Source organism: Orcinus orca, chromosome 6, assembly GCF_937001465.1.
Source record: "Orcinus orca chromosome 6, mOrcOrc1.1, whole genome shotgun sequence".
NCBI classification, from domain to species: Eukaryota; Metazoa; Chordata; class Mammalia; order Artiodactyla; family Delphinidae; genus Orcinus; species Orcinus orca.
The window spans coordinates 100,982,672-100,998,749 of NC_064564.1; the positions used below are offsets into that span (position 1 = coordinate 100,982,672).

Below are 16,078 nucleotides of genomic sequence, written 5' to 3' on the forward strand. Positions count from 1 at the left end.
CATTAATTTCTGCTTTTATCTGTATTATTTCCTTTCTTCTGCTTATGTTAGACTCAACTTACTCTTTAAACTTACTCTTCAGATCTCTTAGTGTAGAAGCTTTATAACACTGATTTTAAATGTTTATTCTTTTCTAATATAATTATTTAATGTTATAAATAACATTTATTTAGATGTATCCCACAAATTTTGAAACGTTATGTTTTAATGTTTAGTTCAGAACATTTTCTGATCTCCCTTATGTTTCTCTGACCTATGGGTTATTTACAACTGTGATGTTTAATATTCAAATAGTTGAAATTTCTCCAAATGTCTTTTTGTTGTTGATTTCTAATTTAATTCAGTTATGGTCAGAGGCTATACTTTATATGATTTCAGTATTTTTCTGTTCCACCTCCTTTTTCTGGTAAGCTAGTTATATGTATATGGGACTGCTTGGTGTTGTCCACTCTGTTCATTTATATTCAGTCCTTTTTTCTCTTTTCTCATGAGAGTAGCAATTACTGAGAGAAGACAGTTGAAATTTCCAGTTGTTAGGTTTATCTGTTTCTTTTTTCAGTTTTCTCAGCTTTTGCTTCATGTGTTTTAATGCTCTTTTATCACTTGCACACACACTTAGGATTAGTATATATTCTTGGTGATTTGACCACTTTATCATTATGTAGGGTCTCTTGTTACCCCTGATCATATTTCTTGTTCTGAGGTCTGTTCTTTCTGTAATACTGTCACAAGCATCTCCACCTTTCTCTTCATTACTGTTTGTATGTTTTACCTTTATTTAACCTTTTACTTTTAACTTATCCATGTCTTCATATTTAAATAGGTTTCTTATAGATAGCATATCATGGGGTCTTGCTTTTTTATTAAGTATGACAAAGTCTACTTTTATTTGAAATGTGGAGACCATTTAAATTTAATGTGATTTCAGTATTACTGGGTTTAAATCTACCATTTTCGTATTTGTTTACTAATTGTTTCACTTGTTGCTTATTCCTTTTTCTCTAATTTTTTGCCTTATTTTGGACTGAGAATTTTTTATGGTTCCATTTTTATCTCTACAATGGATTTATTTGCTATAACTGTTGTTTTTTTTATAGTCTATTTGGGTTTTGAACTATGCATTTCTAACTTATCAAGTCTACATTTAAAGGCTATTATCCTTTTCATATTGTGTGAAAAACTTTCAACACAATCTTCTATTTCCCCTCCCTAGTCTTTCTTCTATTGTTAACATATGGTTTATTTCTACATATAATTACCACAATTCATTGTTATTTTTTTCCAGTGAGCAGTCAGTTATCTTGTTAAAGAGATTAAAAATGAGGGAAAACACTTTTTATATCCATTCATGTACAATTTCCAGAACTCTTTATTTCTTTCTCTAGATCCAGATTCTTATTTGATGTTATTTTCTCTTTGGGGGGGGTGATGTCATTTTTTTTTTTAATACCTAAAGAACTTCCTTTAACATTTCTTATAGTTGCAGGTATGATTTTTTTTTTTTTTTTTGGTCCTTATTTTACCTCCATCTGTGAAAGATAGTATCACTGGATTTAGAATTCCCTTATTTTATTTTTAATTTTTTTGTGTGTTTTTTTTAAATTGAAGTATAGTTGATTTATAATGTTGCATTAGTTTCAGGTGCACAGCAAAGTGATTCAGTTATACATACATACATATCTTTTTTTCAGATTCTTTTCCCTTATAGGTTATTACAAAATATCAAGTATAGTTCCCTGTGCTATACAGTGGGTCCTTGTTGTTTGTCTGTTTTATATATAGTAGTGTGTATATGTTAATCCCAAACTCCTAATTGATCCCTCCCCGCCTTTCCTCTTTGGTAACCATGAGTTTGTTCTCTGTGTCTGTGGGTCTGTTTCTGTTTTGTATTGATATATAAGTTCATTTGTATCATTATTTTACATTCCACATATAAGCGATATTATATGGTATTTGTCTGGCTCGCTTCACTTAGTATGATCATCTCTAGGTCCATCCATGTAGCTGCAAATGGCACTATTTCATTCTTTTTTATGGCTGAGTAATATCCCATTGTATAAATATAATTTATATTATATAAATTTAGATTATAAATATAATATAAATATCTTCTTTATGCATTCATCTATTGATGGACATTTAGAATTTTAGGTTGACATTCTCTTTTAATAGTTTGTTCTGTTACCTGCTGGGTCTGTTGTTATTCTTATTTTTGTTCCCCTGTACTTAACTTTTCCCCCTCTCTGGCTGCTTTTAAGAGTTTCTCTTGTCATTGGTTTTCAACAATTGGATTATGATACTGTGCCTTGGTGGTGTTTTCTTTATGTATTTCTGCTGGGGGTCAGTTGAGCTTTTAGAACCTGGGTTTATGGTTTTCCTCCAATTTGGAAAGATTCTGGCCATTTCTTCAAATATCTTTTCTGCCTCACCCCCTTTTTCTGGGACTCCAATTATATTTATGTTAGACTACTTAACATTGTCCATGCTCCATTTATTTATTTTCAGTCTTTTACTCTCTCTGGTTTTCATTGGGTAGTTTTTTTGCTCTGTCTCCAGCTTCACTGATTTTTTTTCAGCAGCTGTTGTAAGCTCCTTATTGGCTAATTCCATCATCTCTGTCCTTTCTAGATCTGTTTCTATTGATTGGTTTGTCTCCTTATGTTATAGGTCATATTTTCCTACTATTTTGAATGTCTGGTACTTATTAGATGAATGACATTGTGATTTTATGGTGTTAGATGCTAGATGTTGTATTTTTTAGGAGTATTAAGCTTGGCTTACAGTTTGTTACCTGGGATCACCTTAATACTTTGGAGGCTTGCTCTTTCAATGTATTAGGGCAGATCTAGTGGCTTAGTCTATGGCTAATTTAGCCCCATAGTATTTCTCATGCATTGAGGTCTTTCCATTCTGGTGGAGGGGATGCAGATGATTTCCCCCACGTGGGAGCCCTGGGAGTGATCAGCCTACTGCATTTTAGTGTTTCTTGCCCTAGTCCTGTGGAATTTGACCCTATGCATAGGCAGATTAGCTACAGCAAAGGCTCCAGGGAACCCCATTGAAATCTCCAGAGCTCTCTCTTTTTGTAACTCCCTCCTCTTTGGTACTTTTCCCTGTAAATTCTAGCTGTCTTGGGCCTGCCTGAACTTTAATCTCTGTCTCTTCAAGGGGACCGCTGGGCTCTGTTCAGTTCCCTGGTCCTATGCAGCAGCTTGAAAACCGCTTCCGGGCAGTAAGTTGCACAGTCAGAGAGCTCACCGCATTTGTTTCTTTTTCTGGGATCAGACCCTGGGTTGCCTGTATGAAAGCAGTCATATATCATCATGATTAGCAGTTGTTTGCATGTGGAGGGCAGAAGTGAAAGTCCCCTCCCCATCTTTTTTTGATGCATAGATTTGTTCGTTATTTGACTTGTGAGTCTAAAGTATGTATCTATAAATAATACATATGACATGATGATTAGAGCTTGCTTTTCATTATCTTATGCATTTTCCCATGTTGCTCCAGTCTACATGACCACCTTTCTAGTGGCTGCAAAATATTCCTTGAGTGCACATCCCAGAGTCTCTTGACTAGTCTTGCAGGGCTGACTGAATATGTAGAAGTTGGGGAAGCCTCTTCTCTAGGTATGAATAGTGTGGCCTTGACCTCTAAGGCCTGATTCCTTTAACTGAGAAGAATGGAAGAAGGATGTCTGGCAACCCTGAACAGAGGCCACTGACCCATTCATATCCTCAGGTTGTGAATTCTACCTGTAAGATGATGTCTCAAGGAAATACACCCACAACAACAGCCAAAGAGCACAGAGAAACAATATGAGAATATTAGGCAAGTAGGTTCGTAGCAGAATAGTAATATTGTAAACGGCACAGCCCAGAAACTTAGGACTTGGAGTGTAGTTAAGCAATTTGTGGAATATTGTGTGATAAAAGACTGTGTGGCCATTTGTGATGGCAGGCATGTAACTCAGACCATTTCCACTCAGATATGATCTTACAGAAATGTCAAGGAGTAACCGTGCATAGAGGATGGTACCTGCCCATTACTTAAAACTGAAAACGGCTGCACACGTTAACAAAAATTAGGGAAGTGCGGGGAGGAGGCAGCTAGGGACCGGGGGACCTGGGATGTCCGTCCCAGCTCTGCTGCTGGTTTTCTGTGTTTTCCTGGGCAAATCCTTTCCTGTATCTAGACTTTGGTTTTCACTTCCTACATGTAGCGAGGGGTTTGAGAATTGTATATTTTATGTCATATAGGGCTTTGGTTTTGTTGTGTTCATTTAAGTTTAAAATATACTAAAAAGACGAAAAGGCACACTTTAAAGAAGCAAGAGTGTGAGATGCTTTTGGCCTCTTGGAGTGTAATGGGCACCCCCTCCCGGGTCTCAGAGCTAGAACTTTGTGCTCGGGGGTGTTGGGGGGTGCCTCCCAGCCAGACTCGGGACACAGCGGTTCCCATTCCCTGAGTGCTTACTCCGTGCTGAGCACTGTACCCAGCTCTTTTCCTGTATTATCTCTTGTTAGTCCTTCTGGCAATTTGTGATTATCTTCATTCTTCCGAGTGATGAAAATGAGGCTTTGCGGGCCTCAGATAGTTGTCTTAGGAGCCCGGATTTGAACCCAGGCCTGAGTCCCAGAGGCCAGTCTTGCCTCCACCCGCATGCTCTAGTTCTTCTCGCCTGGTGAGCCGGCAGGCCTCTTGCACTACAGGGAAACACACTGTCCCCTTTGTGCCCGCAGCAGACAACGAGAACAACATCGCCTCCAACCAGTCCCGATCGCCCCCTGCTGTCGTGGAGGAGAAGTGGAAGCCCCAGGCCCAGAGGAACAGTGCCAACAACAGTAGGTCTTTCCTGGGAGGACCCGGGGACTGGTGGAAGTCTACTACACCCACCTCCAGAGGCCTCCCCCCTCAACCCCAGCTTGTTCCCCTCTGCTCCCACATCCCCACCCCTGTGTGTCTCCCATGGTGGTGCAAGACCACGCATCATGGTTTCCAAAGCACTTTCATGCCTGAGACCTCATTGGTGGGAATTCTGACCTCGTGGGATGGACAGAGGCAGCCTGGGGAGAGGTGATCTGTTTGTGGTCAGAGAACACAGATTAGTGACAATCAGAATTAGAATCCAAATCCACTCTCCACGATTTCTCTTGTCTGCTTTTTCCTGACACTGTGGCCTCGTGTACCTTATTCACTAGCGACTCCTGTGTTAGAGGCCATTCCTATATTGAGGAAGAGGTTAGACTGGTTGGCTTCAGAGGTCAAGGTGAATGACATGCAACAAGTATTTGCACACGTATCACTACAGTCTATTCCCATGCTCACGGCAGGCATTACTAATCAATCACAGAACTTTATTCCTGTGAGACTGTCACATATTAAAGACTGCCAAGACCATCAGTTTGTGTGGAAGATGAAATCTGTTCATAATTCCTAATACTAGATGCTTGAGTATTAGGCCACTGCCAGACCAAGGAGCCTTGACTGGCAGGGTTAATCACACCTCTCTTTGTGTCCCCTGCCAGCCACGACCAGTGGTTTAACACCTAACAGCATGATCCCCGAGAAGGAGCGGCAGAACATCGCAGAGCGGCTGCTGCGGGTCATGTGTGCCGACTTGGGCGCGCTGAGCGTTGTGAGCGGGAAGGAGTTCCTGAAGCTGGCCCAGACGCTGGTGGACAGCGGCGCCCGCTACGGGGCCTTCTCAGTCACCGAGATCCTGGGCAACTTCAACACGCTGGCGCTGAAGCACCTGCCGCGCATGTACAACCAGGTGAAGGTGAAGGTGACGTGCGCCTTGGGCAGCAACGCCTGCCTGGGCATCGGCGTCACCTGTCACTCGCAGAGCGTCGGCCCTGACTCCTGCTACATCCTCACGGCCTACCAGGCAGAGGGCAACCACATCAAGAGCTACGTGCTGGGCGTGAAGGGCGCGGACATTCGCGACAGCGGCGACCTGGTGCACCACTGGGTGCAGAATGTGCTGTCGGAGTTCGTGATGTCGGAGATCAGGACAGTGTACGTGACAGACTGCCGGGTGAGCGCATCCGCCTTCTCCAAGGCCGGCATGTGCCTTCGCTGCTCAGCCTGTGCCTTGAACTCGGTGGTGCAGAGCGTGCTGAGCAAGCGGACGCTGCAGGCCCGCAGCATGCACGAGGTCATCGAGCTGCTCAACGTGTGCGAGGACCTGGCGGGCTCTACCGGGCTCGCCAAGGAGACCTTCGGCTCGCTGGAGGAGACCTCGCCGCCGCCCTGCTGGAACTCGGTCACGGACTCGCTGCTGCTGGTGCACGAGCGCTACGAGCAGATCTGCGAGTTCTACAGCCGGGCCAAGAAGATGAACCTCATCCAGAGCCTCAACAAGCACCTGCTCAGCAACCTGGCCGCCATCCTGACGCCGGTGAAGCAGGCGGTCATCGAGCTGAGCAACGAGAGCCAGCCCACCCTGCAGCTGGTGCTGCCCACCTACGTCAGGCTGGAGAAGCTGTTCACGGCCAAGGCCAATGACGCGGGCACCGTCAGCAAGCTCTGCCACCTCTTCCTGGAGGCGCTCAAGGAGAACTTCAAGGTGCACCCGGCGCACAAGGTGGCCATGATCCTGGACCCACAGCAGAAGCTGCGGCCCGTCCCGCCCTACCAGCACGAGGAGATCATCGGCAAGGTGTGCGAGCTCATCAACGAGGTCAAGGAGTCCTGGACCGAGGAGGCCGACTTCGAGCCCGCCGCCAAGAAGCCCCGCTCCGCCCCCGGCGAGAACCCCGCCGCCCAGGAGGACGACCGGCTCGGGAAGAAGGAAGTGTACGATTACCTGCAGGAACCCCTCTTCCAGGCCACCCCGGATCTCTTCCAGTACTGGTCGTGCGTGACCCAAAAGCACACAAAACTCGCCAAGCTCGCCTTCTGGCTCCTCGCGGTGCCGGCCGTGGGGGCCAGGAGCGGGTGTGTAAATATGTGTGAACAAGCACTTCTCATCAAAAGGAGGCGACTGCTCAGTCCAGAAGATATGAACAAACTCATGTTTCTGAAATCCAACATGCTTTAAGACTTCCGGATGAAAAGAAAGAACAAAGAAAAAAGAAGAGGACGTTAGGAAAAAAAAAAAAAACCACACAACACTGTCGCAAACAAAGAAAAAGGAATTTAAGTTCTAAACACTGTGGACCTCATTATAAATGCCCCCTGGAAACTTAAGTGCTTTTTTCAGTGTGTGTGTGCATGTGTGTACACAAGCACGCGTGCGCACTTTGGGCGTGGGCGGCTCTGTGCTCATCCGTGTGGCCGCAGAAGTGTCGCACACGCATGCACACATACACTCCCCTGGTGCATGTACGCACGCCTGCTCGTGGGCGCGTGTGCATTAAACTGGGCGTGTCAGGAAAGCTGAGTGTTTGGGAAAGAGGGAAGATGTTTCACCTCCTTTTCTCAGTAAGGGGGCTTTAAAAGACTCCATGTTCAGGTGCGCAGGTTGGTAGAAAACTGATGTAAAACGTTCAGGCAGCTGAGATCTGAAGTGACTTGACGCTCTCTGTCCTTCACTCTGTGGTCCCCCTTGCCCTCCGTCCCCCTCCCCAAGCCTTCCTGACCCTATTGCACCCCACCCCTCCCCGGCTGCCCTGCCATGGATTCTCCAAACTGCATCAGATGGACAGCTTCTGCACTGGACTTTGTTCTCGTTCACCTTCAGGGCATTGAGCTGCTGCCTTTGTGATACCCTTGGGTGTCATGGGGCAGCCGCCTTAGAAACACACCTATCTATCTCCCCAAATCAGGAAAGGAGACTTTAAGAATATAAAGCTGACCTTTTGCTTTTTAATATAAGATAGAAAAAAAAGACATTTTTCAAAGAAGTATAGATACTGTCTCCACTCCTTAATAATTTTTTTCCTAACATTTTAGCAGTTTTTACTTTTTTTTATTCAAATTTGATTTAGGCTCTGCTAGGAGGCACTGAATGTCTGTAACTTATATTTTGGAGGGGGTTTTTTGGTTTGTTTTTTGATTGCCCTTTTTGTTCCTCAAGTCACACTGTAAACTAGCTCATCTCAGTGGTATATTCAGTATCCTAAGGTTTTCATTAGACTTCCCTGTACAGTCCAGTTTTCCTGTATTCGAACAGCCAGGACCATGAACTTGGTTGTGCTGTTTGGAGACGAGGAGTGAGGTTGGAGTCACAGGTTTCACAGACGTGGGGCTCGGTGGAAGCCATAGGGAAGCACGTGGCTTAGGAGTTCTCCTGAATGTAAGCGGAAGACCGCCCTCCTGGCTCGCTGTGTCTGGTCCTGCGAATGTCTGATTTCTATACCCAGAGTGCACTACACTACTCGCCACGTCACTGACCCTTCCAGCTCAGCAGGGACTCCTGAGTTGATCCATGTTCACGTCCATCGCACCTCAGACCCACGGCCTCCTCTCCCCAGGACCCCGGGGATTCCGGCGGGTCCGCTGCCCACAGCCCTGGGGGGTCCCCACGCGAGCCTCAGCCCTCCTTCTAGGACAGTAGTTGAGCACAGTGCCTTGTGGGCCAAATGATGGATGTTTTGAGGGTGAAATGGCATTAGGCCACATTCAACTTGATGCTGTGAAAGAGGTTTTCAGGCTTTGTTTCTCTGTGAGCAGTTTAGATTCCACACACGGCCTAAATGCCAACAGGGTGACCCTTTCCCCTCTGAAGAGGTGGTTCCGTCAGGATCAGTGCTCAGCCTCCCACCCCACCTCTCAGTGAATGAAGTGCTGGTGGTCCCATATCCCCCCGTGCCCACGGCTGTGGGATAGAGATAGTTACACCAAGGCTGAGGATGCCTGCCATCGTGGGGGGCACATTCTACCATCTTGGGGGTTGACCACGTCCACTCCATCCCTTCCTAGTAACAAAACATTGTTCAACTGTGAGATACCTCGACTACAAAAAGCACTGTACAACGGCCCTCTCCCCCCGGTCCGTGGCAGTAAAGTTGGGGAAGTAAAGTTGATTTGAAAGCTCAAGGCTTAGGATCATGGACCAGAACACTGTCCCAAGTGTCAAGCCTGCTCACTTTGCCTCGTGAGAACTAACCCTCCCGAGTCTTGGACACACTGAAAGGCATCAAAGTGGGCCGTTTCCCCATTCACTCCAGCAAGCCATGGTCTCAGGAACCACCACGCCATTTCCTCTCCCGGAGAAGTTCTGGGTATTAACTCCACGGCACTTCCAGTTGGGGTCACACCGTCAGAAGAGCCTCCGTCTGCACTGGACAGTCACCTCGTGTCGCTTCCTAGAGTATATGGGAGCATCCGCAGACTTTTCGATGAGACTTTTGGGGGCGTTCCAGAAGGTGGCTGCGGGGTTGCTGATGGGTGACAGATGCCTACAGCAAAAGGCCTCCAGCTTTGCTTTGCTGCTGGGGAAGGGTTCACGACCTGGCACTCTGAACCACACGCGGAGGATGGGAGCTACCCGTTCTGTGTGGTCAGTGGGAGCCAAGCCTTGGAGCCCATCCTCCCTCTTAGAGCGGAGCTGTGCTGGTGTTGCCTCATTATGGGGCCACTCAGTTAGCAAATAGGCATTTCACTTTCTTGCAGAGCCATCAGGACCAAGCCCTGGTATCAGCGTTCTTCTCTTCAGAAAAATTTAAGTCTTAACTAAATTGCAGTTATCTAGTCATATGTGTCACCTCCTGTCCTGTTGCTCCTTTCCACCTCAGTTCAATCCTTAGGGCTTGGCGTGCTCTGCAGATCTGTTGTGAGTGCCACTAGGTCTCGGAAAGCTGTCTCCTGGGGCTGCCTCATCCAGATGTGGGAACAAGGTGGCAGGTAGTCATTTCTCTCTTGCAGCCTCTGGTTCTTCAGAAACTCGTTGCCAACAGGAAAGGCTGTACCAAGGTGCCCCCTCCATGTGCTTACTCAGACAGCAGACAGCTCCCATAGTGCAGAGCCCGTTGCAGTGAACAGCTTAATAAAACCCAAAGATCTCACAGGCCCAGCCACTGGCCCCACATCTCCAGCAATATCCACCCTACCCAAATTCTAGTTCAGCCAAAGGATTGAGGTCGGCGCTTCCAGTTCATCTCCCGGCCCCTAGCCTGGCATCGACCTTCGGAAAGTTTTTGTCTTCTGCCTCCCAGTTCTGTGACCACTATGGGACTTTACAGCTCAAGGCGGTTGCCTGCTGACTTGGACACAACTTGCCTGAACCATGTGATTCCCAGGATAGAAATGGCCTTTGCGTTGACATACACGGACTCCAGAGGGGAGGTGGAGAAAACACACCTCCACTCTGCAGGGTTTTCCCCCTCATCTGAGGTCAGTTGGCTTCACCACCAAAGCCCAAGCCAAGGACCATAGCCTCGTGGGTGGTCCCTCAGATTTGAAGTAACTGGGGGGTCTCAGCTCCACCAAGAGCAGCGGTGCCGTCCCAGTCGCTGTGAGTGGATGCTCTTGTGCCGACATGGTTCTTTTTCCCCGTGCCCAGGTCCACCAGCCGGGCCTCCCTCCAGATGGTAGTTAGAAACCAGGAAACGAAACAGAGGGGCCACTGGGCAAAGCTCCTTTCTGGCCACACTTCATCTCGGGGTTCACGGCATAGGAAGCCACCTACTGTGTCCACGGGCGAGGGCGCTTCGCCACCAACCTGCCTGACAGCCTCATGCTTGGCGTTCGGGGTTTGGCTCTTGTCTGGGAAAAGGATGTTGAGGTTTCCTGGTGAGGAGAGGACAGTCCGATGACACAGTTGAGAAGTTCTGCGTCTCCAGATGTCTGGGAAGGACTTTTTTTGACACCAGCTCTGTAGGCTGGCAAGCGTCTTCTCCTTCAGTTTGCTCCTTTCTCTCCTGCACTTTCGAGAAACACCAGAGAAAAACTCTGCAAGGCGTGTTTTCCACTGTGAAGCAGACCCCCTGCCTTTAGGGGTCCTCTAGGCTTGCGCCTGGACTTGGACTAGACTCCTTGGAAAGTGGGCACCTGAAGAGCTGTCAGGGATGCAGCGTGCATTCTTGGGGGCCACAGGTTCACAAGAAAGGTTTGGAATGAACCTGGGATGCGGATGGAGAAGGGAGGTCCTGTGAGCCATGGCCCAGAAGGGGACAGTACCTGGATGTTGCCATGACGATGGATGTGTTTGCAGAGACAGGAAGAGGAGGCACCCAAAGCACGGCCGGCGGTCTCCTCCTGCCCCCTGAGCCGGGCAAGTTCATAGATCTGCCCCTTGCCTTGGGCACAGCGACAGCGCCTCTGTCCCTGGGACGTACCTGAGGGAGGGCTTCTAGAAAGGCTGCTGGTTTAGATGAAACCCAGAGGCCAAGTAAGGCTCAGGCTGTCCCCTGGAGACAGTGGGTGGAGGGCTCCTGTCTCGGCCCCCCTGTATCCGGCCGGGCCAGTGGGAGAACTGGGAAGGGGCCTGCCCCCTCTTCACTGTGGCTAACGTTTGCTAGGCCAGTTATGGTGAACCAATGATACAGTGTTTTCCCTTTTCTGTTTCCCACCGGGTTTCCCCTTTTCAGGGTTTTCTGGAGAATTTTGTTGTCGTTGTATTTCTTCCTCTGTCCTTTGCGTTTAAGGATCGTGGTCCGCGGAGCCCCGCCGTTCCCTGGAGGGGCCCTGTAGTTTCTGTGCGGAGAGGCACCTGCTCCTGCTTTGATGAGGGTGAAGGGCATCGGGTTGCTGTCTGTTAATATTCATGCCCCTCCACCACCACGGGCGTTGCTTTAAAGGTTCAACTGCTGTACAGAGAAGGATTTGCTGAGTTTGCAGCTGGGTGTCAGCATAGGGGCCCTCCCCACCCATGCGTCCCACTGGGCACCTTGACTCTTCGAACCAAAGTTCCTTTTAAAGGGGCACAGCCCAGCCTGGTCCGCAACCTCAGGGGCCTGGGATCCCTGTGGCGCTTCCTGAAGTCCAGCTTGGCAAGAGACCATGGGGTCTGAGGCCAGCTGGAAAGGGGGGCTCCTCCCACAACCCAGGTGCCAGCCGGTCCCTGCCTGGGACCCTTCCCTCCCACCCAGCCAGGGTGGCCGGGTCCCAAAGCGGTGAGCGAGCTCGTGGACTGGCACGGGGGCTGGAGACAGAGGGACCTGCGGGGCTGGGGGCTCCCAGACCCGCCGGGCAGTGCGTCCAGGGCCGTTCAGATGCCGAGCATCAGGAAATCATTTTGTACAACCACCTGAAGCAGAGATATTTTTTAAAAAGCATAAATTATTTCCAGTTGTTTTCTGATGATCCTTCCTTTTTCTTTTCCCCGTAACTTTGCGTCGGTGATTCTTTCACATCAGGTAAATCTTGAGAAAGCCTTGGTGCCCCTCCCTCCCAGGCCCCACTCGGTACCCATGCGTGTGCACCCTCATCCTTTCTCAGTAGTTAAGACGTTCTAGGCAATACCATAGGCACAGCTGACTGTGTCTCTGTCTTCGAGTGCAAGAAACTCAAGTCATCTTAAAAAAATACAAAAAAAAAAAATTTACAAAAAAACAAACACAAAAAAAATATCTTTTTTAGGCCAGAGTTTTCTACAGGTATTAATGAATATTTTTCTTAATCCTTATAAGTTTTATGTGTTTAATATTTCTTAATACCGGTAGCATTAATTTATACTTTTGTAGCAACACAATATTTTTATAAACAGCCAGTGCTTTGGCTCAAGTTTCCACAAGGGGTTTATGCAGGGTTATCTTGGGACCCTGTGTACCATGTACTGTATTTAAAAAAAAAGTTACCTAGTGTCACCCTTGCTGTGTTAATTAACAAAAGATGTTGTTTGCGGTCTCCTGTGTCGTTGGTGTGGACCCAACAGTTCTCCAAGGAGTCACATTGCATGGGGGTTGAGTTGACAGTTCTTGTGATATGTAAACCCCCGAGACCAAACTTGAGGGTTTATTTAGGCTTTTCTGTTTGTCCTTTGGATTTTTGGTTTCATTTCGTTTTGGTACCGTTTCTCCATTTACGGCCAAATCAGTTTTCTGGTGTTTAAAACTTTTACTGATGTCAAATGGAGGAAAGGAACAGGAAAAAAAAAAAAAAAAAGATTTTTACAAAGTAATAAAATTTAAAACTGAGCTGTTTAAATGTTGCTGTTTTTACCTGTCTGTTCTTGTCCAAAAGTGGGACATTCCCAGGGAGAAGAGGAAGGTTCCACTTGGTTCTTTAAATCGCCAAAAGCCCCCACCCAGAAATCAGCACCCCCTACCCCCCCGAATTCTTGCAACATTATTTCCTGGTTGGTTGATGCCAAGGTAAAAAGACATCCTTTTAATGGTTAGAGAGGATCAGTTGCTTAAATGATTTCATGTCAGTGTTGTATTTATGGTTTTACAATAAAACAACCTTTAGGAAGATGGCAGTGCGTGGTGTGATTTCTTGGGTTGGCATTGGGCCATGTCATCCAGGTAGGAGCAGGGCACTGGGGAGTAGAGATGGACAGAGGCAGAGATGTCACCTGGGGGTGACAGAGCTGGAGTCCATCCCGAGGGGATACTACGTGAGGTTGGGGTTAGTCAGCTCCTCGGAGCTCCCTGCTGACCTCAGGCACCAGACCCAGGTGGGTGGTGTCTGATACATAAGGGAGGGACACGGCCACAAGAAGACGTGGTCTCCGTGGGCCTTGTTGTGAAACACTGTCCCAGCGGAGGAAGGATGGATTTGGTCCGAGTCCTACAGGCCCAGTGCCCAAGGGACACATCCAAGTTCGCCTTGGCCACCATCATTTATGTGATGTGTGTTGTGTCAACCGTCCGTGTTCTGGGGAAGAGTGCCCGTAGATTGTGCCAAATTCCTGATGGCATCTGTGACTCAGAAAGTTAAGAATTAGTGGGAACTGTGGAGACACATTTCAGCCCAGTGTCTGGACACACTGTCCCCAACACAGGTCAGAGTGGAAAGCCTGCCTTGGGAGGAAAGGCTCTCTCCATCCCAGGAGAGGTTCAGGCAAAGCTCAGATGCCCGCAGTGGGTGTGAACCAAGCGACTGGTGGGCCCGCCGGGCAGCCAGACCAGGTAGCTCGGGTGCCCTTCTTCCTCTGTCCTTCTGAAGCTCTGCGTGGCTTTCCCGCAGTGTCCCCTTCTCTGATGCTTCCTCCCCATTTGCTGGCCACCGACCTGCTGCCATCCTCCGAGCCAGCACCCCAGACAGCTCTCCCACTCCCTTCAAGACGGTGTGGCCTTCCTGCCCCACCTGCCTGGAGTCAGCACACCCGTCTCCTAAGTAAAGCACACGTCCAAGTTCGTCTTGCCCAGTGGTCACGTGTGTGAAGTTTGAAGTGTTGTGTACTGTCTGTCCGGGGGAGAGCATCTGTGGCTTTGCCAGTGGCATCCGTGACTCTAGCCAGTGCCCTCCACGGTGGGCTGCGGGGGCCCAGCCGGGTGGACTTGCCCCTCTGCTGGCCTCGACCCGAGCCTCACACTCCAGACACGCACATCAACACTTGGCTTGGAGAGTCGAACTGAAGGCAAGTCGTGGAGAGAAGACGCCACCAGAAGACAGCTGTGGCCAGAGTGGGCAGGGAGGGTGGCAGCTTCTCCTAAAGCAGGCCTGCTCCTGCCAGAACAGCCGTTCAAAGGTAGAACCACGTCCGGCTTTATCCCTGTCCTCAACCAGAAACGGGTGCTCTCCTCCAAAAGGACGTGCTGCTCGATCAGCCGAACAAATTCCATCCAATCGCAAGGATGACGGCACACATTGGCCGAGTCTGGGCCAGCCTCCCGGGGGCATCAGCCCTGCCCTCAGAACCCCCCTTCAGTGGGAGTTTCCTGCTGTTCGGTGTACCGTGTGGACATTCCTGAGCCAGCGGTTGAAGTTTAATCAAGGAGTTTCTATTGGCTCTAAAACAAAAGTCCAGAGTCCTGCTGGAGCGGGAAGACTCCCCCGCTAGCTGGGAACGTCGGGATCCAATGAGGTCAGGGCGTGGCCAGAGCCTCCGTACGACTGAAGGGCCAGCCTCTGGATTTTAAAATAAAAATTTTTAAAGAAAGCATGTTTGTTTATTAAGCAGCCACATGTATTTTGTGACAGAGATGAGCATGACCAGTATCTTTAAGAGAGAATTTGAGGTGAGACTGTTTAAGAATCAGATGAGTCATCAGGGTAGCCGCTTCGCTGAGAAAGATTCTGGTCCCTTCTGGGATGAGTGGACTCCTGACTGGAGGTCACAGATGTGCTTCAACCCCATCCCACCCTTGAGGGGTAAGACAAGATCCAAGGGATTTTGTAGGGAAAGTTTTAGTAACTGTCATGGAGATAAAAGCCTTCAGGACCAGGGAGGGTGGCAGGCAGGGCTGGTGACCCACAGGGGAGGCCCCAGCTGGAGGGGTGTCTTGGGTGCAGGATGCAGGCCCAAGGCTGCCAGAACTTATTTTTCAAGAGAATTGAGAAACCTAGAGTTTTATATGGGAGGTCCATTTTTTTTTTTTTTTTTTTTTTTTGGCTGCCTTGGGTCTTTGTTGCTGTGCCCGGGCTTTCTCTAGTTGCGGCGAGCAGAGGCTACTCTTTGTTGCAGTGCGCGGGCTTCTCATTGTGGTGGCTTCTCTTGTTGCAGAGCACGGGCTGTAGGCACCCGGGCTTCAGTAGTTGCGGCACGCGGGCCCTAGGGCACGCGGGCTTTAGTAGTTGTGGCGCATGGGCTTAGCTGCTCCGCGGCATGTGGGATCTTCCTGGACCAGGGATCGAACCCGCGTCCCCTGCATTGGCAGGCGGATTCTCAACCACTGCACCACCAGGGAAATCCGGGAGGTGCATTTTTTAATGGTGAACTCAGAACTGTAAAATACTCTAGGAGCCAAACTCCCATCCACCAGCTGAGCTGAGGCTGGCCAGCCCACCTGTGGCTTGCACTGTCCGGTTTAGGTATTTGTCCTTCAGGTCCCTTCAAAATCTCTTTCTTCAGCATGGCACCTTCCAACTCCCATAGGTGGCAGCCCCACTGTGTGAATCATGCATGGAGGGGGCAAGGTATGGACGCAGGACGTGATGACATTTGTTAGTTCCAGGCTGGAGTGCCTGTCACTTCTCCCTGTGTCCCCGCCCCCACCCACTTCTGCCCAGTGACTCCCAGCCAGGCCCACAAACGCTGTCCCTCAGGACTGTCCTCTCTATGGAAACCTGGAAGCCCCAAGGTTGG

The 16,078-nt window shown here is 48.8% G+C and overlaps 1 protein-coding gene across 23 annotated transcripts in view; it reads left to right on the forward strand.

Moving 5' to 3' along the window:
- ZNF618 (zinc finger protein 618) overlaps window positions 1-13,301 on the forward strand; it is a 184,371-nt gene extending 171,070 nt beyond the window's left edge. For 21 of the 23 annotated variants that reach the window (XM_033427376.2, XM_012532847.3, XM_004269306.3 and 18 more), the window contains 2 exons: window positions 4,740-4,841; window positions 5,526-13,301. In XM_033427376.2, the coding sequence (XP_033283267.1) occupies window positions 4,740-4,841; window positions 5,526-7,042 (1,619 nt within the window). In that variant the 3' untranslated portion in view covers window positions 7,043-13,301. The remainder of the gene's footprint in view (window positions 1-4,739; window positions 4,842-5,525) is intronic. The other 2 variants (XM_049711822.1, XM_049711826.1) reach the window with 1 other exon arrangement.
- Window positions 13,302-16,078: the final 2,777 nt, after the last annotated feature.